This window comes from Pseudonaja textilis, chromosome Z (genome assembly GCF_049901715.1).
Source record: "Pseudonaja textilis isolate UNSWEBS1 chromosome Z, rPseTex1.2, whole genome shotgun sequence".
Taxonomy (NCBI): Eukaryota; Metazoa; Chordata; class Lepidosauria; order Squamata; family Elapidae; genus Pseudonaja; species Pseudonaja textilis.
Window position 1 is genome coordinate 80,370,292 of NC_142008.1, and position 27,214 is coordinate 80,397,505.

General features: G+C 35.0%; 2 protein-coding genes across 5 annotated transcripts in view; one reads left to right on the top strand and one right to left on the bottom strand.

The window, feature by feature from the left end:
• SDHA (succinate dehydrogenase complex flavoprotein subunit A) overlaps positions 1-18,525 on the bottom strand; it is a 45,166-nt gene extending 26,641 nt beyond the window's left edge. The window contains exons 1-8 of one of the 2 annotated variants that reach the window (XM_026721724.2): positions 18,139-18,525; positions 14,311-14,400; positions 13,469-13,630; positions 11,846-11,989; positions 8,673-8,837; positions 4,827-4,975; positions 3,687-3,811; positions 620-788 (exon numbers count right to left, since the gene is read on the bottom strand). In XM_026721724.2, coding sequence (XP_026577509.1) covers positions 620-788; positions 3,687-3,811; positions 4,827-4,975; positions 8,673-8,837; positions 11,846-11,989; positions 13,469-13,630; positions 14,311-14,400; positions 18,139-18,219 — 1,085 coding nt within the window. In that variant the 5' untranslated portion in view covers positions 18,220-18,525. The remainder of the gene's footprint in view (positions 1-619; positions 789-3,686; positions 3,812-4,826; positions 4,976-8,672; positions 8,838-11,845; positions 11,990-13,468; positions 13,631-14,310; positions 14,401-18,138) is intronic. The other variant, XM_087916041.1, reaches the window with a different exon arrangement.
• On the top strand, positions 18,239-26,533 carry CCDC127 (coiled-coil domain containing 127). 3 transcript variants are annotated; one of them, XM_087916057.1, is made up of 4 exons: positions 18,586-18,698; positions 19,035-19,158; positions 20,803-20,934; positions 23,693-26,533. In XM_087916057.1, the coding sequence occupies exons 3-4, from the start codon at positions 20,811-20,813 to the stop codon at positions 24,367-24,369; spliced, it is 801 nt and encodes a 266-aa protein (XP_087772183.1). In that variant the 5' UTR covers positions 18,586-18,698; positions 19,035-19,158; positions 20,803-20,810; the 3' UTR covers positions 24,370-26,533. The 3 variants fall into 3 exon arrangements, with proteins under 3 accessions (XP_026577515.1, XP_087772183.1, XP_026577514.1); XM_026721730.2 differs by lacking the exons at positions 18,586-18,698; positions 19,035-19,158 and adding an exon at positions 18,239-18,314; XM_026721729.2 differs by lacking the exon at positions 19,035-19,158.
• The last annotated feature ends 681 nt before the right edge of the window (positions 26,534-27,214 follow it).

Consider the following 27,214-nt stretch of genomic DNA (forward strand, 5'->3'; position numbering starts at 1 on the left):
CCAAGACATTGCTTTTTAAAAAATAAAATTTGCTATAGGGAAACTGGATTTTCAATTGTGAATGGATGGATTTTACAAATGTTATGCTGTGCTTTATTTTGCAGGCAAATAATGCAAAGATATATGGACATACATGCACTTGACAATTTAACTACCAATGTTGCCCACCTCAAATTTAGTAACCAAAGAGACATTTTCAAAAATAAGAAAATAAAACCTTAGAAAAACTTGTAAAGGAGAAGTACTGCACTAAATGAAAGTTGTTTGGTTGTTCTATATTTAACTGAAGCCAGCAAGCAGGTTCATTTAGAAACTAGAAAAAAAATGTGTTATTTCTGTTTAAAACTTTATGTGACTCAACATATGTTAATCCAAGTAGGTTTTCTGACTGATAACAGTGAAGCACTACAGTATTCTCATTGTTTTTCACAGAGACTATTTATGGAATCAAAATTTTAGCTGGGTCTTTTAATATCCTTCTAAGAAATCTATAAATTAACCTTGTAACTAACTTCAAGAAAATATTTTATTCTTTAAGATATAATATGTTGAATTAGCTAACTATACTCTGTATCTTTTATAATCACTTGGACTTATGGACTTGATAGATTAAACTTGCCTTCCTTCACGGATCTCAATAGTCATAGAACGAGATACAACATCTCGGGAAGCTAGATCTTTGGCAACTGGAGCATATCTCTCCATAAATCTTTCTCCTTCACTGTTAATTAAAATACCTCCTTCACCACGGCAGCCTTCTGTAATAAGGCAGCCAGCTCCATAAATACCTGCAAAATATATTAAAATTACTACATTTTACCAATGATCTCTATCATTCCAAAAATAAAATTTACTATGTTTTAACATTTGATGTAATAACTAATTAAATTATATTCTACAAAGGTTACCTTCAAATTATGGCCTTGCAATTATTTACTGATTTTTTAAATAAATTTTTTATAAAATGTACTGAATTATCTTAATATAAGTAGAGTTTCTTTCAAGTCAAGCTTGACTACCAATGATTACAGAGACGTATCTACATAGTTTGCTTGACAACATGGATTTTGCTATTACCTTCTCCAGGATTGTTTTCCTATTCCAGGGATTTCCTGGGACAACCAGGTCCAATCTTGTTGAGCTTTTCAATATTGGTCAGGTTAGATATTAAAAACTTTGAGTGAGTGATGAAAACAATACTTACCTTATATTTTGAAGATGAATGCCTAACATTTATATCCCTAAAGCAAGATAAATATGGTTCATTGAACAACTACAAGTAATTTGTGACTTACAAGTATTTATTTAGTGACTGTTGGAAGTTACAACAGCACTGAAAAAAGTGACATAATTATTTTTTACACTTTATGACCATTGCAGCTCCCCATGATCATATGATCAAAATTCGGATGCTTGACAACTGGCATGTATTTATGACTACTGCAGTGTCCTGGGTCACCTTTTGCAACTTTCTGACAAGCCAAGTTAATGGGGAAGATATATTTATGGTTAAGAACAGTGTTACTAAACTTAATTGCGGTGGTTCACTTAACTGTAGCAAAAATGAGGGAAGATTACTTAACAAATGTCTTGTGTAGCAATGGAAATTTTGAGCTCAATTGTAGTTGTAAGTAGAGGTCTATATGTATAGCATTCGTTTAACAATGCATTCACTCAATGTGCTTTAAAAACAGTTATAAAATCAGGTCAGTCACATGACTTAAGTTAATTTACAATGACATATGACTATAATAGTAATAGTACCTGTTCTCCAATTAATTGAAATTTAAACTTCCTTGATTTCTATATGGACATCTATCTTCTTTTTAAATTTACCACATATAAGAAACTTCACACAGAATCTGGAATTATTTTACACTCACTACAGTATTTATTATTCAATGCACATTGGAAGGACTCACTTCAAAGAATAATGAAAGAAACCACTACAGACAAAAGGATGCATTCATATTTATGTATTTCAGAAAGGTAGAGAAAACAATTTAGACTTAAGTAGTAGATGGTGTAAGAATATTACTTCATAATAAACAGATACATGCAGTATTCATAATTAATACATATCAGTTAATTCCCATCCTTCTATTATTACTATTTTCAGAAAGAATCATTGTCTTAGAAAGAAACATGCCAGTAAGTTACCATAGAAATATGAACTAGAAGGTTGTCTTTACCAATTGTCCATAGGTAGTCCTTGACTTACAATGGAGCAAAAAATTTCTGCTGAGAGATATTTATTAAGTGACTGTTGCCTCATTTTACAACCTTTTTTGCCACAGTGATTAAATGAATCACTACAGTTGTTATATTAGTAACATGGTTTTAAAAGAATCTAGCTTTCCCGTTGACTTTGCTTGTCAGAAGGTAGTTAAAATTATCACATGACCCCAGAACAGTACAATTTCATAAATATGACTCAGTTGCCAAGCTCCTGAATTTGATCTTGTGACCATGGGGATGTTGCAACACACGAGTGTGAAAAACGGTCATGTCACATTTTTCAGTGCCAATTAACTTTGAATGGGCACTAAATGAACTGATGTAAGTTAAGGACTACTTGTATTTGATTAAAATACATTATTTCTTTATTTTTACTTTTCTGTCATTTTTTTTCCTTTTCTTTGTCCAAATTTAAGAATTTTCTTTCCTCAGAATACAAATTTTACAGAAAACAAAATTTCCAATTTTTATATACTGTAATCACAGTATTGGAAGATGCTACTTAAGCCACTGCATTCAAACTCTGTTCAATGCTAGAAACAAAATTAACTTTTTTTTTTTGAGAAAATGGCCATAAACATGGACAATGCAGTTCCACTGAAAATAAGGTCTCTTAGGACTTTTTTATGGCAATAAAAAGTAAATCAGTGTTCCAATCAAAATCCATTGTTATGGATTCTGTACTCTAGAATAACAGAAAACAGGTCATGCCCTTCCTTCATGACTTTCTATGATGCCCTTCAGGTCAGCAGGTAATCTGATCAATTCAGAATAGAGTGGTACTATTACTCCCTATGATACGTATTATTGATGAATCTTGAATATCCTTTAATGCAGTAATATCAAATTGTTTAAATGAAGCTTAATCCTTACTCTAAGATCATTTAACAAGGACTATTACCAAGTCAGATCTTATATTTATACAATTAATTTTTTGTCCTATTCAAATAACTTTTTAAGTGTTTCTGTTACATTTCAGTCTGCTTTTTTCAATTCTCTTCTCTATCAATATCATTTAAATATCATTTGTTGTAAGTTTTTAGTTTTCTGAAAATGCATCCTCTCTATATCTATGTTCAGGTCATTAACAAAAAATTTGTAGTACAGATTTGTAGTACCCAGGACTCAACTTTGGCACTTCATTTTATGTTTCTCGCCAGTTTGTTTGAATACTCTGAAGTATGTTTTGAGTCTATCTGTATCTGCTAAATTCATATAACTGAAGCTAATTAGTTTACTAACTTTATGGGATATTTCTTTAGCTTGCTAAAATTGTTAAATGAATACAAAATCTGTAGGATTCCTGCAATCTATTGAAGAGGTTGACTAATAAAAACAATGAACAGACATACATAATATTCTATTGCATAACATCTTGATTTAAAAAAATTAAGGAAAATAAAAGATTTGTTGCAAAACTTAGTTCCCTGTTACAGAATAAGTTTTACCTGTGGGATGGAACTGTACAAATTCCAAATCCTGGCAAGGTAGGTTTGCCCGTGTAACCATTGCTGTGCCATCTCCAGTACAAGTGTGAGCAGAAGTACAGCTAAAATAGGTCCGGCCATATCCTCTGGAAAAAGTTCATAGTTAGCATCTACTACTCATAAGGCAGGAAAGAAAATGTTTCATGACTAATATTAATGCCAGTATTTGTGATAATAATGAATGTTATATATTTAATGTTTTAAAACATTCCACTTTCAACATTTATTTGGGCCTCACCAGTAATGTTAGCAACTTGCATCCTGGCAACATACAATCATACCATCTGAGTCACTTTAAAGTATTTTTTCCTGTTCTTCACTATTACTTATCAAATATGCCATTCTTCTTTCCAACACACTTCAGATCATGCAGCTAGCATTTAAAAGCAAAATGGTCACATTTTAATAACACATTTTTTTCTGGGTTTTTTTTAACACACACACACACAAACACACATATCATCATCAGCATCATGGTAGGAATGGGAACCATTTAACTCTGAGAACTTTCCATCTTTAGCATTCCCCAGCTGATAGACAATAAAAATAAATCACAATTTTTGAAACCAATTGTGATGTTTCTTTGCACTTCAGAGGTTTTACTATTAGAAATCATAATGCTGCAGAAAGCAAATACCCGAAAGGCTGAAAAATGGACCAAAACAATCACCTGATATTTCCTATGAAAGCGTGTCAACAGACATGTTTAAATTACCTCAGAAAAAAACAGCCCTGATGCAGCCCTCAATGAAATCAAGTTTGACCCCCCTAGTTTAGGCTATCAACCCTGATACCATAATCAGTGTAGGCATTTATAATAAATAATTCCTGTCTAACTTCTGCTAGAACACATCCATTGAAGTGAGCCTACCATCTCTCTCCCTTTTCCATTTAACAAAAATGCTATAGCTACATTCAAGTATGGAAGATTTGGGCTGCATTACATTTCTCATGCCCTGTCTCATGTAGAAGAAAGGAAAAAATTCATGAAAGAATATAAACTAGTGGCATATTATATGAAAAAATTATAATGCTGGATGAATTAAAACAAGAAGGCCCATATATTGTCATTGATATTTCTTCATCTGATTAACATATTACCCGGTGGCAATAACTGTATTCTTTGCTCTAAAACGATGTATTGTGCCATCTTCTATGCAAAGTGCAATAACACCACAACATTCTCCATTTTCCATTAGAAGATCAAGAGCAAAATATTCCACAAAGTAGCTGGTATCATATCTGAGTGACTGATGGTGGGAGAAAGAGAACAAAGCATTAATTTCAGTAGTTAAGTAGGAATGTTAATTTCTTTATGTAAAATAGAGTGTTTCTTTAGACTATAAATTTGGCTAAGAACCTACCTATTTTAGGTATTTATAAATATTTAATATGTTTCTAAGAATATTAAGGCAATAGCCCTCGATTTGAAAGCATTCAATGGATTCTGCAGAATGAAGATACTGCAGATCTTTGTCAAAGAGTGTCAACTGGTGGAGAGCAAAAGACGAGTTGGCCCCTGTTTTATGGAACATCCTTCCTTCGGAGATTAGAATGGCCCTAACCCTGTTATCTTTTTGTAAGTCCCTAAAAACTTGACTATGTTCTCAAGCTTAGGGCAATAAATGTGTCAAGCACCCTATTTCCTGGCTGTATTGTTAATTGGCCAAGTTTGCAATTGGATAAATACAGGGATGGGTGAGAGATACTTGGTCCCTCCCTTGCTTTTACAAATTAGTTCTTTCCAGTTAGGAGTTGTAATTTGAGACACAACACTTCTTTCACTGAAGAGAAAAGGAAGGGGAATTATCCCCTTCCTGGAACTATGATGTATCTTAATCAGTTGTAAAGGCCTTGTCTCCCTTCCAGATGAGCATAGCAGAATCAGCTTTCCATTTCTGTTTAAAAATACAAACGAGAGTTCTCAAACTTTCCAACTGAGGTTTGATTATCTTTTGAGAACTGGGAAATTTCTAACTCTGCTTGTTATGCAAATAGAGTCTCTGAGATAGCAGGAAGACAAATTGAGCAGAGAAGAGGGGTGGGTGGGTAGAAAGATCTCTTTGTTTGTGGCATGTGGGGAGCTCCAGCCCCTCCCAACATTCACAGCATGTAAAGTGTTCTGATGCTTACAAAGAAAGAGATGGGACATGCAGGTTTATATTAACATCGCATATTCACTCCTGGCTTCAATATCACTTTGTTTTATCATAAATCCAAATTATAGTTTTATAGAGATGGGTTTCAGAATCATCTTTTACTGTCCTGTCTCGTGCACAGAGGTGGATTTGTAGCTGTGCAGATGCAGATAGATAAAATTCCACAAAACATCCATAACAAAGTACATTTATTGGTACATCAGGTATCTTCATAACTCACATTTGTAATGAGGTTCTTCTATAATAACCAATCCTTTGTATATCAGCCTTACAGGTAAAAGATGGTTATTTCCGAACCCATCTTGTAGCGATAGAAAAAAAACTGCTATCAGTTCATGAGTCCAGACAAGAATGGAGGGAAACCTCCCCCAACCCCTCTTGGGTCAATTTAGTGACCAATCAGGATTACAGATATGGCCACGTGACATGAACTACATTTCCCAGGATATCTTTGACTACATTTACCATGATGCATTCCCTTAAGGGGACAGCTCATAATTCCTAAGTAACTATCCAATTCCCATAGACTGGCTGGGACAGCACATTACTCTCATATAGCATAACATTCTAATCCTGCTGTTTTATTCTGGCAGAAATTCAAAATCTATTTCCAATGCTGCAATGTTTATGTTTCAATAAAAAATGTTGACCAGAAGAAATAAATGCAATTAATAAAAATCTTTATCAATAGAAGTTGTGGTGGGAATATGCTAGTATGTACATGTAACTGCCAAGTGTTCACATGACAGTATTCAATGCTTTGCTTATGCCTTTAGGTTAAAAAATAAAACAAAAAAACATGCATTATATTTGCAATCATATATATAATTAATATTAAGAACCCTGATTATATCACAAGAATCTGAGAAATTATTTCACTTAACTATTTCTATTAAAATCTTTGACTTAAATTGTCTTTTTCTTTAAAAAATAGTATATTAATAATCCAAAATTATGTGAGCATGTAAGATTGACCTATCCAGTAATTATCAGTGACATATAAACAAAACATTAGTTGGATTTGATACTATACTCAGAACCAAATGCACAGGTATAAAATAGGTAATACCTGGCTCAATAGCAATAATTATAAGAAGGATCTAGGACTTCTAGTTGATGAACACTTAGACATAAGCCAAAGGAGTGTGCTGCAGCTGGCAAAAAAAGCCATTGTAGTCCTAAGGTTACATTAATAGAAGGATAGAATCAAGATCACATGAAGTATTAGTAATGTTTTATAATGCCTTGTAAGACGACACTTGGAATATTGCATCCAGTTTTGATCACCATAATATAAAAAAAGATGTTGAGTCTAGAAAAAATGCAGAACAGAGCAACTAAGATAATTAGGGAACTGGAGGAGGCCACAATGGCTCACATGGTAAGACTTGGGCTTGCACACTGCTAAGGTTGCCTGCTTGGCGATTCGATTTCTGTGAGCGAATAAACCACACAAGGACAAGAAAGGAGTCTCCCTGAATGCCTACCATCATTCAGGCATCCTGCGGGTAAAAGTTAACACTGCCCGAAAAAATCCCGGGCTAACATGTGCCATACGCTAAATAAAATAAATAGGGGACAGGAGGCTCAAACATATGAAGGGTTGCAGAAACTGGGTATATCTAGTCTAATGAAAAGAAGGACAAGGAGTAACACAGTAAAAGTGTTCCAATATTTAAGAAAAAATAGAGGGTCAACCTATTCTCCAAAACACCTGAAGGACGGACAAGAAGCAAAGGATAGGAATTAAACAAGGAGAGAACAAATCTAGAAGAAGAAATTTATTGACAGTGATAATAATTAATCAGCAGAACAGTTTGCCTTTAGAAATTATGGATGCTGCATCACTGGAGATTTTTAAGAAGAGATTGGATATCATTTGTCTGAAATTGTGTCGAGCATTCTACTTGAGCATTGGATTAAAATAATGACAAGATGAATTTAGACATACACACGCACGCACGCACGCATTCCTCTTGATATTATTTTAACAAATGTTAAATTTATTCAAATTGAGGGCCTGTTTCATAGTTTAGATGAAAAGTAAGCAGTTTAACTGTACTCCGTATGAAATGATAGTTAATTTTATCTTTGCATTCAACTTAGTTGATGATCGAAGTTCTAGATTTTGAGATGTGAAAGACAAGTCTTGTCCTTTCCATGTCTTTGATAATATGTACTATTGTCTGATTTCTAAATTAAAAACACATTAGATTTTTAAGTTTTTCCCAATTTAAATTTGACCTCAATAGCTTTTTTCCTCTACATTTTCAAGCACATAATAGCCTTTTATGATACAACTGTTATAGTTTTTACATGAATCACACTTATAAAGCTATTATTTGATGACAATATTGAATTTCTTTCTTAATGTCTAATTTGGAAATTGCTATTTTCAAAGAACCCACTGGATTAACATATTATGTATCCACAACAATCCCAAGCTCTCCTTTAATCACTAGTTACCACCTACTGGAATGTCCAGTGAACTGACATATTACAAGGCATCTTCAGTTCCATTATATTTTATAAGATCAAAAATAAAACAAAAAATTATATCTGAAAAAAAGATTTGAATTTTGAATTCTGAATAACAGAGAAATATCACTTATACAAACTTTCTATTATTTTGACTGGATTTATGTATATAGGAACATCATTCAAATTTTATCTTGAATGAGTCATAACAGCAATAGGCATAAGCCAATGTCACCATCAATTTTAAAAATAACTCTGTTAATCATGACTTTAGTGATCTTTGTTCCCCACTCCACAAATAACTACTTACCCGGCCATATAGTGTGTGTAACAGAGAGTGACCTGTCCTATCAGCCACACAACAGCAACGGTGAGCCTGTCCTCCTTTCCCAAATTTAAGGCTCTGACCTCCAAAAGCACGTTGATAGATCTTTCCATCTTCTGTCCTGCTAAATGGCATACCATAATTCTCTAGCTGAGGATTCCAAAATGAGATGAGTAATTTAATTACATATAGTAAAATAACATATAATACATCTAAAAATAACTCAGCCCCTCAAAATAAATAAAGTAAAATAAAAGGAGATAACATGCTAAACAACATTTTAATCTATTTAGGACGTTTTGGTGCAAGATTCTGCACTATTATGTAACTAGGGGTTCTAATAGAAATTACTGAAAATTAGCTAGTACTATTGGTACAATTCCTACTTATTCATTAACTATGACAACATTATATTCTAAAACAGCTGTAATATGTAAATAAACATGTATACTTATTTTTAACAGCTAAAATCTGAAAAGATTTGATATTTTCAGTCAGTCTTATTTTAAGCAAAAGTACTGAAATGTTCTGAGATTTAGTGATCACGTGAGTTCTTGGCCATTTTTAAATGCAGTAATTTAATGTAACTTATTTTAAGTTTAGCAATTTATAGACACCATTTAGGGATCTAAATATGTCCTAAGGGCTTTTATATTAGCCCACATAATTTTTAATGACTGTGCTAATTCAATTCTCAAAAATTTAGAACCACACATTAAAAAAAGAATATTTGAATACTGAAGTTTCTGCCACACATAAGAAAGTTTGCCTGCATCTATTATTATTTGGGGGGGAGAACAATGTAAGGTCTATCAAAAAAGGTTAAGTCCAGCAAAATTTGCAACCATTTTTGGTGGGATATTTTACTTTGCTTGTAAGATTAAAAGGGGAATGGGAAAGCTAAGAATAATCTATATTGACAAGGACCAGGAACACTGTACCACCATAAAGAAAGCCGATCCACTTAGAACAAATGAAAAAAACCAAGCCAAAAGAAAGCAATGGCAAATTACTTAAGTGGCACTGGTAAGAACATTGTATGGATAGGGCTGAAACACCCAAGTTTGAATCGTATTTTTTTCAGAAGTAAGTTTGGATGTAATGTTGCCAGACCAAAATCATAAAAGTAGTCTGATTACTAAGGATGACAGTTACCAATTTTTCAATGATATACACAGCTGGATCACAGAAGGCAAAAAGTCAAAAACAATTAAAACACCTAAGGAGGAAATGAGGAATACTAGGTAAACTTAGGTAGGTTGCAATGGGCCACATCTTAAAATAGACAATTAAGTAGGATATCTCAATCTAGAAAAATCATATAAGATTTTTTTGTCATCCAAACCTGAAATTTGTCAATGGATATACAATGATTTTAAATCAGGGATCCTCAACCCCCAGGCCGTGGCCCACTACCTAGGTGTGGCCTATTCTGAACTGAGCTGTGGGAAAGAACTTGCAGTGGAACTGTGTGGCATGTGTGTACATGCCAGCCCACTGCTTTCATGAGTTGCACACATGCATGCAAGAGTGCCAGTCCGCCATTTGCACAGTCCGGTTTCCCCCTCCTCCTGAGCCAGGCCAGCAAGCTGCAAAGGTTGAGGACCAGTTTTAAATGATATAAACACAGATAGGATTCAGCAGGTTCTCACCAGTTTGCTCGAACCGTTAGTTAATTGCTTATTTAGTTCAGAGAACCAGCTAAAAATAAAGTGTGAGAGGGCTTTTTTCCTCTTCCTCCCTTCAGTTAATAGCTCCGGGAAGACAGCCAAGAACCACTTAACAATTGCAGCTGGAATGCAGCTGATACAACAGAAACTGACAGGGTTAGGGCAGGGAAACCCATCAATCACCTATCTAAGGATGGGATTAACCTCTTCCCTTCAGGAAAAAGAACAAGATTATAAACATTTTCATCATCAAGAATATTAAATAACACTTCTGTGATCAACTGATATTCCCTGGATTTCCCCAAGACCTTTTATAGCTGCTGCAAAGTTCGCTACTTCTTCTTTCTTCTGGGGGAAGATATAGGAAGGCACAATGATGCAGCTTCATCATACAAGCTGTGAATTTAATGCATGTGTGGTCCAGCCAGCTGTATTGCTTCTGCTCTGAAGCATCCAATTTAGAACATAGATAGCATAGAATGGTAAGAGTTGGAAGGGTTTATGGCTTTTGGCAGCATGCCCAGGCTTTCAATTAGCATTTTTCCCTCTCAGCTGTTGCACATGCTTTGGTGTTGACTTTTTTTTTTTAAGGGGAAAGGCTGTTTTAAGTTTTCTGCATTGTTTTAGTAGTTTCTGGCACTGTCCTTTTGGGGTACTTCCCTCACTCTTTTTGAAAGCCTCTAGTGAGGCTTCTGAAGACAGTCTATTCCACAGATTCTGAAGACAATCTATTCCATTGGTTGATTGGTCTCACCCTTAGGAAATTTTTCCTTAGCCTAGGTTGCTTCTCTCTTTGGTTAGTTTCCATCCATTGTTTCTTGTGCCATTTGGTGCTTTGGAAAACAGATTGACTCCCTCATTTTTGTAGGAGCCACTCAAATTTTCTGACAGAACAATTAATCAGTGGAACAACTTGCCTCCAGAAGTTGTAAATGCTCCAACACTAGAAGTTTTTAAGAGATTGCATAATCATTCGTCTGAAGTGGTGTAGGGTTTCCTGCCTAAGCAGGGAGTAGGACTACAAGACCTCCAAGGTCCTTTCTAACTCTATTATTCTATTTTATTCTAAATATTGGAACAGGGCTATTTTTTTTGTAAGTTGGACTAAGGAGAAATTTCCTAAGGGTGAGATTCCAATCAAGTTGGCCACAGCCACCCTGTCATAAGAGTAGAAACCAGTTGTTAAATTATTTGAATCCCACCACTGGATATAAAATATAAACATTTTGTTTGGGATTGCCCTTTCAGAAAATGTATCTTCAATGATGTTGGTATTATCAAGAAATTAATGGTCATCAGCAATTTTTCTGGGACATTTTATGTATTAGTTATTTTATTAAGAGACAAATAAAGGCAGTCAATGTCTCCTATTTTTCAATGGATACTTTTAATAAGAAAACTAATTATCTTAGCTAAAGAGACTGTTTTCCCTAATTATGTTATCAGTGTTAATATTTGTAGACAGTGAAGGAATCTGAGTAACTGTACCTCAATAACTGAAGCAGGGGCCTGCTCTGTCATATAATGAATTGCATCCTGATCTCCTAGCCAGTCAGAGCCTTTCACAGTATCATAGAAATGCCATCGCCAGTTATCATCTTCCATGTTTCCCAAAGCAGCATTGATTCCTCCCTATAAATTAAGTCATTGCAGAGGTAAATTGTTAACTGTTAATAAATCATAACTTTAATACAGAGATCAACATGAGATAATTTTTTCATATATCAAGAAATAAGAACTGAATAGTAGGTTTAACCTTTTTCAGATTATAACCTAAATTTTAAAAAATCCGAGTAAATGACAAAATCCTGACACCTAAAATAAAAATGATTGCTTTAATACAATTACTTTCTCTAAAGATCAGAAAGTGATTTTTAAGAAATTTTCTCTTGCTGACTTTGAAGTCAAGGCAAGTTCATGTCAAGAATAGCAGTCTCTCAGTTAATCATGTCCTTCAGGATCTAAACAAATTAATCACTTTACATTCTATCCAAAAAACAATTTGGTAATCTGGATATGTATTCAACGCTGAAATAAAATGCTCCTAGAATTCTGGATCAAATTGTATTTAACCCCAACTGAACTTTTTAAACACTCTTCAAAGTTAACCATATATAAAGCTTATTGCTACAAAAAAGTCATGCTGCAATCAGGATATGATCAATTAATTGTTACCAAGCATGTCTGATGCAGAAATTGTTAACAGTTGGTAGTTGTAAAAACACATCTGGGAATTCAAATGCAGCTGGGAATCAAGAATCATTTCTATATTATGGGGTAGTTATTTAAAGGAGAATGCATTCCCATCCAGAAGATTAAAATGCCACATAATTAGGACATGTAATCTATAATTAAATAAATGTAATTTCTATTTATCCAGCTCATTTATTAAATTTATAATCAATCAAGGAAATCAATTTGTTTAGTTAAATGATATGGACAATTGAGTATCATTAGCATATAGCAATACTTGATTCCAGAGCTCCAGATGATCTCTCTCCTAATAATTAGATTCAGAATTTTACCAGGAATCAATATTCCAATGCAAAATAAATATATAATGCACACCTTATTGTATGCTACTCATGAAAATCAGAATATCATAGGCCTGAAGCACTACCATTAACTAGACAACCTACGACCCGTTTGGTCAGCTTTCACAAATATTTCCTTATCTAAGGAAAGAATCAGAATGACCACAAAGTGGAAGCAGGAATCATTTCCAACTTCCTACTGGCTTCCCCATTGACTTTGCTTGGAGGAAATTGGCATGGAATATTGAAAGTTATGATAACTTGACACAGCTAACCACTGTGATACTGAAGCGATCTTAAACCTGCAAATGTGCAGATGTGAAGAGCCTTGAAATTTCAATGACAAGGGAATAATGGTCCTAGGTTTTAAACACATTCTTTAAATTAGTAGAATTGAGCTAACTTAATTCAAAAAATTTGGCGATATTCAATTTCAAAGTTATAAAGAGACAAACAGATTCTCTTAAACAATGACATTTGTATATAATATAAACCTAGGTAGCATGTGGCAATTGTGGCACGCTTCATTTCTCTTCCTTTAGTTTGAAAAACAGACTGAGAAAAAGAGGTCTCTTACTTGTGCAGCAACAGTATGAGATCTGGTCGGGAATAATTTGGAAATACATGCTGTATTAAATCCAGCCTCAGACAAGCCAAAGGCAGCTCTCAAACCTGCACCACCCGCACCCACTACAACTGCATCAAATTCATGGTCCACTACAGGATACTGTGTTGAAATCTGAACAACAAAAAAAACAGAATACCTTGAGATGAAATATTTGCAATAAATCAAAACAATTTAAATCATTTCAATTTACACTTGGAGCAGCACAATCAATAAGCACTATGCTGGAAAAAAATCAAATATCTTTCATTGGGTTTTGATTAATAATATTCCCTCCCCAGGTTTGTGATCCTCTATAATGTTAAACAATTAGAAGCATAGTTAAACTCAAATCCTTAATCCTTTGCTGCCATTGTTTCCCATGTTAACAAAAGACTCTTTCATTCCTGTAAGATATCACTATATCTTTAGTATTTAATTTGAACAGGTGGATTGATCAAATAAATAAATAAATTGCAATTTGACTGATCCATACAAACAAGATTGAATTCCAGAATCCTCAATAAGGAAAACTGAGGATGGGATGATTTAAACCCAGCTTTAAATTTTACAAATACTTACTGGCTAAATGTACAGTATGTATGTGAAGCCATGTCTTATTTAACCAAGGTTTATTAAGTAACCCACAACTATTCAACTATTAAACCACAAATCATGATCTGTTAAGCAAACAACTCATTCAGAAACAAACTACACTACAACTTAGATCAGTCTGTAGATTGAATGTCTTATTTTTTTTCCAGGCCTATCTGGATTGGAGGAAGAAGCCATGTAAGTGATTCAAAATAACTTACTGAATCAGATACTTTGGCAGAAACATTCTTCTTTCCATATGCCGTGAAGTGAAAATTATGAGAAAACACATCACAAGCTGCTGGCCTTTGCTGAAAGATAAGAGTTATAGTTAAAATCTTCTAATGTGGTAAGGCAGTACTCGTATTGTTGTAAGCAAATATTTTGGTGCCCTTACCACAACTAAATTGATCCCAAAAATTTCAACTGTTAAACAAGACAAGCTGTTAAGAGTTGCACTTCATTTTATACCCATTTTTTGCCACAGTTGTTAATCATGCAATCCTTGAGCAAATCTGACTTTTCCCATTGACTTTGCTTGTTAGAAGCTAGGTAGGAAGGTTGTATATGGTAACGGCCGGATGCCCTTCCTGTAAAATTCCATGCAGAATTTTATTCAGCAGATATATTCTCATTGTTCCCAGAGAGAAAAATATGCCTCTACCTAGGATCGAACTCATAGCCTTCTGATTATGAGGCAAGAACTCCACCCCAAGCCACAGCAGCTAAATAAGTAATAAATGGCAAACCAGCCAAATCAAATAAGTTCTAAATAGTAGTTGCCAATATTAAAGAATCACTCATTTCCCCCTTCATTCAGAATCTAGAACAGAAAAAATAAGCTTGCCTGCTTTTTCAATTTTCAAATTATTCCCCATTATTTAATTTCTCCAAAGAGAAACATGATTTCTATAACACTAGAAGTAGTTACTGCTGTGAAAAAAGATTACTTAATGTAATGTTAAAAAAGATTAACTACATTAATTATTTAATGAGAGCTCTATCAGCTCACAGGTGTGATTTTAGGACAACAGCTGCTAAATTGGCAAAAAGGAAGATAGTGACTTAAAGAAAAATCTAACAATGAGAGGAAATGGAGGAGTAATGGCTGATAGATTCTAGGCAGTGTTGGCTCTTAAAGGTTTGTTTTTCCTGGAGGACCCAGGGCAAGACTTGAAATAAATATGAATGGTAATGAGGTCAAAAGATTCATTGAAAAGGACTGCCATGGAACAAATCTACTAAACAGAAAATTTCTATGAAGTCAGGAAAAAAAGACCAAATCCAACCTACTAAAAAAAAGAATCTAAGGAATTAGGCGGAATAATTAACTGTTACCTACATATAATTAGGAAGCAGGAATAGAATTATATGAAGTAATTGATATACTTATCTAACATGTTAGATTGTACAGGCTTTACTTTGCTACTTTGAGGTATAGTTTCACCTAGAAATGCTCAGATATGTTTTAGTATATAAAGCTTTTACTTTGCTTTATAGATTTATCATCACGTTTAGGGTGCTCATAAGATAAGAGAATGTGAAGAATGTTAATTGTTTAGCTGAGTTGGTGTAGTGAAACACTGCCTAAAATAAAATGTTTTAATAAGAGGTATTTGAATCAATCCCATGAACTCCCGAAGCCTTTCTTGACTGTCAATTCTGGTATTGAGAATAGTGGCAAGAAAATGTTGGAACTTCATCACCACTTGTTTGTTTTCAAGGTTGCACTCAATTTCTTTCAAATTTTAGCAGCATTAGAAATAAAATAGATCCTTCTCTCCACTGTCAAGGCAGAGATGGGTTTTAGATAAAAGTTCAGTCCTTCACTGTATGCATACTGTACCCACATAATGAGAACCATGACAATGATATTTTCTCGTGAACTTATTCATTAATAATTCTTCAAATAGGCCAGCTGTTGATGTAAGTTGTCAATATATAAATTCCATTGGCCATCTTGAAAAAATTTGTCAGAACAATTTGGAAAATGGTAATGTGTAATGTGTATTAATCTTTGGACCACCAAATATATTTTGCTAAGCAATGCATTAAATGAACACTTAAATAAATGCTTTTTCTTTTTTTTTCTTTTTTTTTGGGGGCTTCTTCACTTTCTTCTAATGAGGGATAAATTTGCATGGTAAATGATAAAGGTGCATTCTATGCATTTCAAATTATTTTGAAAGTTTGCTAGTTTTTATTGCTGTCTTTAAAATATTTAATTGCCACAAAAATATGGTTTTTTTATACCCAAGCACTTAAATAATGCTGTGAATACATCTCTATTCATCAATATTCATAACAATTTCCCCATTTTGATTATTTGCACAATTTTTGAGAATTTTTTTTACACGTTATCTAATAATTTACATTTAGCTTCTGCCCTACTGAATGGATCTTGCTCTTTATCAAATGACTGAAGCTTGATAACATATTCTTAACCATACAGGATAAAGTTTATGGCATAAATGAATAAAACAACTATATGACAGTTGCACCTAAAATTTACTAGGTTCTATTAAAAGATATCTATGTATGTTTCTGTGTTAAGGAATTTTCTTCCTTTTGCAGTTTTGGTGATGTATTAGATTTTTCTGACCCATGTAATGGATCTGAAACAGTGCTTGAAGCAATATTTAAGATGAAGTTTCCTCTATAAGAATCTTCCATTTGGAGCTGGATCAACCTAAAAAAGTTAGTGTATTAGTTGTGAAATATAGCTGAGGTCATCTCTCATGAAAATGAAACTTTAAAAGAGTTAGCTATTTATTTCATTTAACTGCAATAAAATAACCATATTTTATAAACATTACTACCCCAAGAATAAATTGAGAAACATATCCAAAAGATACTAAGCTATCCTTAGAAAAAATATAATTAAAACATAAGAATATATTTACTGACTTGAAGTGTCCTGTATCTCATACTTTCTTGCACAGGGGTAGGGAAACTTGGCTCTTTTATCACTTATGGACTCCCAGAATTCGTAAGTGAGCCATAAAAGGTTCCCCATCCCTGGCCTACTGGTTTTTCAGTTGTGGGGGAAATCAGTTTTTGACTTGAATGGGGCTGTTTAATATACAAATGTAGGACATAAACAGAATGGGACTGTTTAATATACAAATGTAGGACACAAACAGAATAGGACTGTTTAATATACATATGTCCTACATTTGTATATTAAACAATCCCATTCAAGTCAAAAATTGATTTCCCCACAACTGAAAAACCAGTAGGCCAGGGATGGGGAACCTTTTATGACACACTCACGAATTCTGGGAGTTGAAGTCCATAAGTGATAAACGAGCCAAGTTTCCCTACCGCTGTTCTTGCATAATCATACTCAGATGTCATAATAATGGCCCATTCATATAATTTAGCCATACTAGTTACATTTTGCATGTTTCCCTCAGAAGTATAGGCATGCTATTAAAATATTCCCAAGTTGCTATGCTACTAAGATTGTGTGGTAGTCATGTATACTATTAGGTTTGCAGAAGTCGGTTGTCATTTTAAGTGTCGGTTTCTCTTCTTTTCCCTATCTCTTGCATTTATACAGTATTTGGTTTTCAAAAGGCCTCTTCCTTATCCAAATATATTGTATCACTTCAAATCTTTGTCATCATGTTTAAGATTTTAGAGAAAAGTCACTTATTAGGGCTGTTAATTGATATCTCATTTCCATATTAACAAGTTGCTACTGTGTAAGTTATGTTTTAATCTGAAGACCAAAATACGTCCAAGAACGAAGTTCAAAGCAGATCTCTCAACAAGGAAATATACGGACGAAAAAATAAATGTATTTTAAAGCATTTACAAGATATCTATAGAAATATGGAACTGTTCGAAACACGACTCCGGTCTGAAGAACGGAATACCACATCAGGAAAAAAAAACCCGAAACTTTCAGTATCTTATCCTGAACCGGGCTGAATATACGAAGCCAATAAAATCGCACATCCCGCCACTAAACTGCGACTGAAGCCTCGAACACAAGATAAAATATTAATTTATTATAGTTGACCCGGCCTGTACCAAGGACATACCTTGCAGAACAACTGCAAATATCGCAGCCTCCCCAAAGTCAGCGCCATTTCTACCCGGTAGGATATTACTCTACTGCGCATGTGTGAAAAGTGGGACCTAACTGAGCAAGCGTCCCACGGAGACCGCTGGTTGGTTAGTATCAGTGCGAGGAAAAAACCAAAATAGATCCGTTCAGGTAGGTTTTTATCATTTCAGGCCTTCGTTGTTTCTATGAAAAATTATGAGAGCTTCAAAGTTTCCATGAAAAGGTATGAAAATCAAAGGTTAGAAAAGCTCCGAAGCTTTAAATATGCTACACCACCACCAGGACAATCCGTTTTGAAAAAGAAAAACCGTTACAGTTGATGTCTTCTATGGTTCATCTCGCGATGAAGGGGCTTTATCCCGGGGAAAAAAAAAATAAAAAAAAGTAAATGAACACGATGCGCATCTTGCGCACGCGCAATGAAAGCTAAGGGGTTCAGTAACTGCTACGGAGTGTTTGGAATGTTCTTTTTGCCAGAACTTCTGGTCGTGGGTTTTATTTTCACCTTTATTTATTGTTCGTGAAGATTTTTTGGTATGGGTTTGCATGTTTTTATATTTAAAGTGATGTTAGTTTAATAAAAGAGGAGGCTTGTGAAACAGTATACGTAGTTGGCAATTGCAGTTAACTGTCCTGGGGCCCTGACAATCTTGTAGTCCATATTAAACTTGTTTTTACTTAAGAGGGTAAATGTATAATAACTATTTTATTTTTTTGCTAAAATTACAGATGCTGAAATGTTCCTTGATACAGATTTGTGTGTGAAAGTGTTTACACACACATACACAAATCTGTGTGAAGGAACTTTTCATATCTTCCTCTTAGAAAAAGAGTTTTTCTTATGAATTTCCATAAAAAAATTTTTTAAAGGTTAGTTAGTTAAATGGTGGACTTTATATGGGGAAAATCGGCTCAACAAACGAAATGAGTTCTTCAGCCCTGATGAGACCATGATGATTAACTACAACTCCAGTGACACGAGAAAACACATAAAGTGATTGTTTGTAAATATGAAATTGGGAGGTTTTATTGATGAACGCATTTCCTAGGAATTTTAGTAACCCCACAGAAGTAAATCAGTTTTCTTTCTTTAACCATGCCCATTACTATGTTAATTTCTGTAGTTCATAAATAAACATGCCTATTAGGATTAGAATTAGGAAATTCTGTTGCATATAAAATTACTGTATATCACAGAAAGACTCTTTGGAGATAATCTAATCCAACTCTATACTTAATAAAGAGTATGATATAGGCCTTGAAAGATGATTATTCAACTTCTGCTAAAATACATTCAGAAAAGAAACCAGACTGTTCTTTAAGAGATAGTTTAATGTATCACCAAACAGACCTTGTCTGAATTTTTGTTTAATGATTGACTAAAATTTACTTCCCATATTGAATTATTGGACAAAGTTTTCTCCATTGCAATGGAGAAAAATTCTGCTATATTTTCTTAATAACAGCATTTTTGATATTTGAAGATTGCTATAGCTCCCCCTTTTTTTCTTGCTCTTAAAACTGCCTCTCAGGACTTGAATATCAATATCAATTTGAGTATTTCCTTCTTCCCTGAATAATTATATGAAAAGGCACCCCTAAAATTTGGTGCCTCTAATGCCTCTAATCTGAAATTATGAAGAATAGATAAAATGGCAGAACTAACGATTGAAACCATGAGAAAATGGTCAGGAAACACATGCTTCTTATGAATTTAAACATAAGAGTGTATTAATTGTATTCCAAAGTGCTAAAGGAACTAGCTGATGATTTGCCTAAGCCAGGCTTGTCCAACCCACGGCCCACATCGTACTGCGGCCCAGTGCCCACCCCAACCTTCGTGCCAGAGCCAGCAAGGAGGAGGAGAGGCAGGCGTGAGGCGGGGCGAGGCGAGCACCAGGCCAAGCAGCAACAGAAAAGGCGGGCCGTCATCAGAGCGCCACCTCCTGCTGTTGCTGCCGCCGCCACTGCCGCCGCTTCTGCCCCCGCGGCGGCTTCTGCCCCCGCCACCACTGCCACTTCTGCTCTCACCGTCGCTGCCGCTTCTGCCCCCACCGCTGCCGCTTCTGCCCCTGCCGCTGCCGTTTCTGCCCCCGCCCCCGCCGCTGCTTCTGCCTTCCAGTCCTGCCTCATCCAGCCGGGCCATTTGCAGGAGGAGAGGTAGGCGCGAGGTGGGCGAGCTTTCTCCCCCCCGCCCGCAAAATTTGGCCGGAAAAAAAACCGTGATAAAAAATAAATAATTTTTAATAAATAATAAAAACATCTCACTAACTTCATTTCCAAATAAATTTAATATGTTAACTATGTTTTCTATGGGTTTTTTGGATGATCAGGTATCGTTAGTGTTATTTTATTTTATGTGCGGCCCAAACCAAATTTTCATCTTCTAATGTGGCCCAGTGAAGGTGAAAGGTTGGACACCCCTGGCCTAAGCCTTTATTATTTGGGGAAGCATAATGAAAGATATGAGAGATCAGATTTGGTAGCAGTATGTTTCCCCCCTATATTTTTAGTGTACTCTCACTATGTCATGGGTATAAGTAATTTTTCAGGGAATTCTCAGAGATATATGAGTTTAAATAGCTGAGTGTAAAGTTAAGTGATAAGAATCTCAAGAGTTGCTTTCTCTCTTTTTAAGGTTGGCCTATGAATAACTTAAATAACCCTCCTCCTAACTGGAACATTAATCCTAATGCAAGAAATAATGAAGATCATGGAAGCAAATGGAATTATGCTTTGTTGGTTCCAATGCTGGGATTGGCTGCCTTCCGTAAGTGACCTTCAAATAATATTTGATTTTTTTTTACTTTTAAAATTAAGTTGTTCTATTTATCCATTGTTAAAACTGAATCATTTTGCAAATATTTTGTGCTTATTTTAAAGACTACCTAGGTTTCCTGAAACCTGGAACTCTATCATTACTGTAATATTAAAAAATAAAGATTCCCTACAGCATTTTTATTTTTCCTTTAACAAAGAAAATACTCAAGTCTCCGACTTTGCGGGAAACAAGGTTTTTTTTTTCTACCAGTCAGCCAACCGCCTAGAATATGGCTAGTAGAATGTTGCAGGGATTCCGTAGGGGAAGTATGATTACTAATTCATGGCCATGCAAGCTTACAAAGTCTTCAGCCCAACTCTTAAGTTTAGAACTTAATAAAATATTTTTTCCATATTTTATTTTTTTCTGATTATTTATTGAACCCACTTTGATAATGTTTGGAAAGCTCTACTGCCAGCCCAATTTGTATGAAACCTCCGACATCTTTCTTGCCACTTGTTAACTCTGGTCATTCTAATTTGCATTGACCAATTAGGGGCCAATTTAAGAACTTAGAGAGTGGTATGCTTATTAAGAATACTTAGTCTTGGGACTGTACCCTGTTCCTATTTTCTAGACACTTATGAACATTCTTGACTGCAGTGAAAAAGATTATTGTGACATCATGTTTACCTGGAACAGGGCATCAACATCCAGGCTAATGAAACATCATCAATTGTTTGTCCCTCCTCATAATAGTATTGTTTATGTAGACTTATGCTCTCCTTAGTCTATAGTACTGCTCCCAGTACAAACAGAAGAGAAATAAAAATCTTCATAATGCTTCTAGAAAACACTTCTTTAGTGCTTGGCTGTTTTTTCTAGGAACAATGCCTGATTCTGGACATGAAATATTTGATAGATTGGAGGATTTTGGCAGGAGCACTGGATGACATTTAAGCTTAGACTGCCACCTCTTTCCCCTTCCCATCTTCCCAGTCAAAGAAAAGTGTTGCAATTCTGCATCATCCCCTTTTTCACGCCATCATCTTTCTCTACCACAACCAGAAACATAGGAACCTGAATTTCTCCTGTGAACCTCCTCCCCTTTTCCGAGTGGACTAATGTGATGAGACAACTACCGGTAACTCTGTATCTATCAGCTACTTCCTAGTAAAATGGCAACCTTGTGGACCCAGGATCAATACCAAATACTTTTAAGGGCAGGGGACCATGATATATTCCCCTGACAAAAATAATATATAACTTTCCCTTAGTGCCTTTATTTTTTGCCTCTTTCTTTTTTAGAAATAATCTGGGCTGTCATAGAACATACAACATTAAATGAAGAGCTGTGATGACCTGTAGTGTCTCAAAAATAACACAAAAACTAAAACATGAATCAAGGTCTTGTAATGCCTTCAACTTAGCTTCCATGTTTTATTAGTCACAGTTTAAATTCAAAAAGTAGATAATGAAGCAAAAGGAAACCAAAAACAAACCAAGAGTTCCAAGGCAAACCAAGATAATTAATCACACATTCCAGAAAGATAACCAGGGAGAGTCCATGGGAAGAACACCAACAAAGATAACCTCATCCAAAGAAAGCACTAATTTGACTGGGTCTGTGAACACGCAGTTCCAAACTCTTATACAGAGCTCACAGCTGCAACCCATGAGGAGGATCATGGCCCTCTCCTCCCAAGTAGACCACGCTTTTCCCTCATCCTATCCTCCCTGCGTGCCCTAAGATGAATAGGGGATGGGCCTGGATCCTCCTCTGATTGCTCAGCTGGCCTCTGCCCTTCCCCAGCCTTCTCCACCACCTCGGAGCCACACTCCCACTCCCTGTCGGCTGTTCCTCCTCTTCCTCAGAGTCAGTCTCTACCAGGGGCATGACAGCCATGAAAAGAGGGTTGACCCCAAAATTTCAGTTGCTAAGCAAGATACAGTAGTTGTTAAGTGAGTTTTGCCCCATGTTCAACCTTTCTTGCCATAGTTGAATCACTGCAATTGTTAAAATTTTGATCATGTAATCATAGGAATGCTGCAATGGTCGCAAATATGAAAAACAGTCATAGATCACTTTTTTCAGTGCTGTTGTAGCTTTGAACAGTAACTAAACAAATAGTTTAAGTTGAGGACTATTTCTAACATAAAGATAGAAGGCCAATACATAGAGTAACATTACTATAGTAAAAAAAAGTAGCAATAAAATTAATGGTTGAAAATGGAAAGACTAAGCATTGAAATTTTTAAAAAAATGAAAATAACAAGTTACGATGTGTTATAAAAAGGAAGAAAAGTGCTAGACTATGACATAAATTTTTTAAAAAGTCAATTGGAAAGACAAAACAATCTATAGATAATTATTCTAAGAGATTCATTTTCTTTCCTCATCCATTTCCAGTTAGGTATCTAGTTGTAAGATTTACCCTGCTCTGAGGATAAGTTCGTTGATTTCTGATTCCACTTTATTCTTTCATTCCGCTGATATTATTTCACCAGAGGTATATATAAGCAAACATGAACAATAGTATTTTAAATGTTTCCCTTTTAGATGTCTTAATATTTTGCTTTTTCATTGTTGTAGAAGAGAAACAGAGTTTTGTAGAAGAATGTGGATCTAGGATTAGCAGAATTAAGAGATGTTTGTCCTATTTCAAATAAGTTCAGAATTGCCCCATTGTTTATCAAGTTTGGCTTAACGCTAAGTTGGAAACCAGCCCTAGTATTCACCATTATAGGTTATTTTAATGTCTTACAGGTTGGATTTGGTCCAGAGAATCTAAGAAAGAAATAGAAAAAGAGAAAAGAGATGTCTATAGAAAATTTTCTTTTGCACAGAAAGAGCTTGAATCTAAATATCGCGACATAATTATAGAAAACCGCAAAATGGTTGCCCACTTGGAATTAGAATTGGAGAAGGAACGGAACAGAACCCTAAGTTATCACAATGCACTAATCTCTCAGAGTTACAAATTGGTAGAAGAAAGAAGAACTTTGGAACAAGAGCGCACAAAGGTAGAACAAGAGAAACAGATTCTGCAGCATTCTGGTGCTGCTGGTGCTTTGTATAAGAACTGCTTGGAGAAGGAAGATCAATGGCAAACAAAAGCCACTATTTTACTAAAAGAGTTTGAAGAAGCTTTAATAGAAAGGCAGGATATGTATTGCAGCCTTGTACTGCCAAGATATCATCGGTTGGCAGTGGAGAAAAAAATGCTAGCCAAAGCAACAACTGATCCAATTGGTTTGGAATTGGAACTGGAAGATGGGCTGAAAGATATTTTCAGATATGATACTTCTTGCAGCAATTTATTAAATACCAATAAAAATAAAAATGGAAAGCTCATGTGGATCTACCTTCGATATTGGGAGTTATCTGTCGAAGTCAGAAAATTTAAGAAAGCAGAGAAGATATTTTTGGGAAACACTGGCTAAAGCTAAGCCACCCTTAGCTTGTATTATATCAATGTAGTCCTCTCCAGTTCTGTTAAACTTTAACCCACAGAATCCTCATGCTGATTTGTGATATCCATATAACTTTGTGAGGTATTTATCAGTATCTTTAACTACTGTACATTCATCAATAATAATATCAGTCTTTTTTTGATTACATCTGTAATGGATGTTACCATAGTAATGTATGGCTACTAAATACCTGTGGTTTTTGTATTAGCACTGCTATTATGCTCAGTAGGATTTATTTAAAAAGGGTATTTCCACATTTCTATAATCCTTTCTATGCTGTCATGCTTTTCATTCCTCAGACCCTCCAACACAGATAGTCCTTAATGTACGACTAAAGGTGCCTGCCCATTAAAATCATACGTTATAATGGTTGCAAAATTTTATGATCATTTTGCAGCAGAGAAGAAAATCCCTATAGGGAACTAATTGTTCTCTATGGGTGCAATTTTGCCAAAAATAAAAGTGCCAGTTTTTGGCAAAACTGTTATAAAATATGGTCATATAACTGGGAGATGCTGCAAACGGCTGTAAATATGGCCATGTTGCCAAGTGCTCAAAGTTCAGTCATGTGGTTACCGAAGACCCCAACCATGGAAACTTTGAATCCTGGTTGTAAGCCCCCACCCCTTTTTTTCAATTGTAACTTTGAATGATTGCTAAGTGACAGGTTGTAAGTTGAGGACTATCTGTACAATAGGTACAATACAATCCATATGTATTGATAAACTCGACACATGGTTATCCTTGCAAATTGCCAACTTCAAATGAAGAGATCATCACATCAGACAATAAGCACACCATCTCAATGATGAAAACTATATCAAATAAATCAAATTAATATTTAAAATATGTGATTTCATTGATGTTTACAATGGAAAGTAGATAAATGCAAAGAATAAGAATGGGATTCTGTTGGGACTTCCGGTTTGAAGGGCTTCAGCGGCAGACAGGAATATGCGATCGTCCGCGGTTTCTGCCTGGGCTCGCCACTGGAGCTCCCCAAGGCGGCTGGCTTTGGGGCTAAGCCACCCCGTAGAGGTGGTGAAGAAGGGGGAGACTGCCAGCAGGGTCGAGGAGAGCTGCATCTCTCCTCAGCTGGCCAAACTCCCTTTCCCGAAGGCGGTAGGAATGGCAGTCAGAAATGGCCGCCTCAAAGAAGCTCAACCGGAAAAGAAAGTGCAGGAGGAAGATAAGAAGTGAAAGTTTTGGCTGACTGGGTTAAGCTGAAAAAACAACAATTAAGGTATCCTGGAATTTAAATTTTACAAAAATAACATCACTCCCAAAGAAGGTCAGAAGCAGCGAAAGAAAGTAAAAAGGGAAAGGTTTTTTTTTTCTTCTCCTTACATTGACAATTAAGAGATCAGAATAAGAAATCGGAAAAATCCGCTTTGGCATCAGTAGGCAATTAAGTTGAAAATATAACTAAATGCCAGAGGGACAATAAAGATTTCTGGACATTAAAAACTTTTTCTTTTATAAGCAGGAAGGGAGAGGAAAAGAATAAGGGCAGGATCTGGAGGGAGGAGACTGCCTGGATTTCAAAAGAATCTAAAGTAAAACTTCAACAAGACTTCTAAAAGATACATTTTAACTGAGATTTTGCAACTAAATAGTAACCCCAGGAAGAGAAAGTGGAAAAAAAAAAAGTGGAAAAAGAAACAGCTGTGTGTATTTGGACTGTCTGGTGACTTTTGGATTTTTGGTTATTATATTTGAATGACTAAAATCAATTGGGTGGTTGTTTAAATTTTTTTACAATGGCATCACTTCTGGATGAATTGAAAATGGAACTTAAAAAATACAAAAAAGATGCACAAGAAGGGAAGAGCTCTTTTGGCTTTGTTTTTCAATTCTTAGAAATGGAGATCTGCAACTACGAGAAACAAGAAAAGACTGCAAAACAAGAAGACTGGGACAAAGAAGAAGCCATCTTTAATGAACAAGTAACTCTATGTGGGGAAGAAAGGGGAAAGGGGGGAAAGAGAATGGAGAATTTAAGACCTAAAAAAACAGCCAAAGAAGGGAAAAATAATTTGAAAAGTAGATATATTGTTGGAAAGCAACAGAAAAGGGGAATACAGAAGAGGGAAATGGAGGTGGAGAGACGGGGTAAAAAGGGGAGAGAGAAGAAGAGAGGGAAGAAGGAAAGGAAGAGAAGTTAGAAAGGTTTGGAGCAAGATGTAAACAAACAGGACCTATTTAAAGATAATGGGTGAAAATCTAACTGAAAAAGGGATTCTGTGAAGGTACATAAAATTGTATTGTTATATTTCTAATAGAAATAATTTTAAAAAATTGGAAACAACATGATTTTAAAAAGGGATAAAGTAGTTGGTGTGGTTTGGGGAAATGTTTGTGAATAAAATAAATGAGAAAATTGAATTAGGAAGGAATGGGAACATTTTAATTAGTCAATGTTTTATAAAATATAAGTGAAGTTGGGGGGAATTAATTATGGAAAGTTTATAATTGTTCCCATAGAAGTATGATATTTATTTGAAAAGTAATGTGCAAAATGTTAAGATCTAAATTAATATTAATATTAATGATAGAATTGAATTGGAACGGATTGTTGTTTTAATTATATTATACATGTATAATTTTTTTTCCTTTTTCAATAATACAATGTGTAGTTTTAGAATGTGCCAAGCAGAATCCGAACGGAAGTTATGTATTATATTAAGTGTTATATTTTTAGGGGAAAGATATAAAGGCGTCATACTCCAATCAGTGATTACAGGAGAAATTTTGTTTAATGAGAAAAGATAGTCGAAACAGGACAGACAAAGAATATAAGTACAATGATTTGAAT

Excerpts from the sequence above, each read along its gene's own strand:
- CCDC127 (XM_026721730.2), top strand. The coding sequence starts at position 20,811 with ATGAATAACTTAAATAACCCTCCTCCTAACTGGAACATTAATCCTAAT. Across the intron at positions 20,935-23,692 it reads GCTGGGATTGGCTGCCTTCC|GTTGGATTTGGTCCAGAGAA; the intron begins GTAAGTGACCTT and ends AATGTCTTACAG.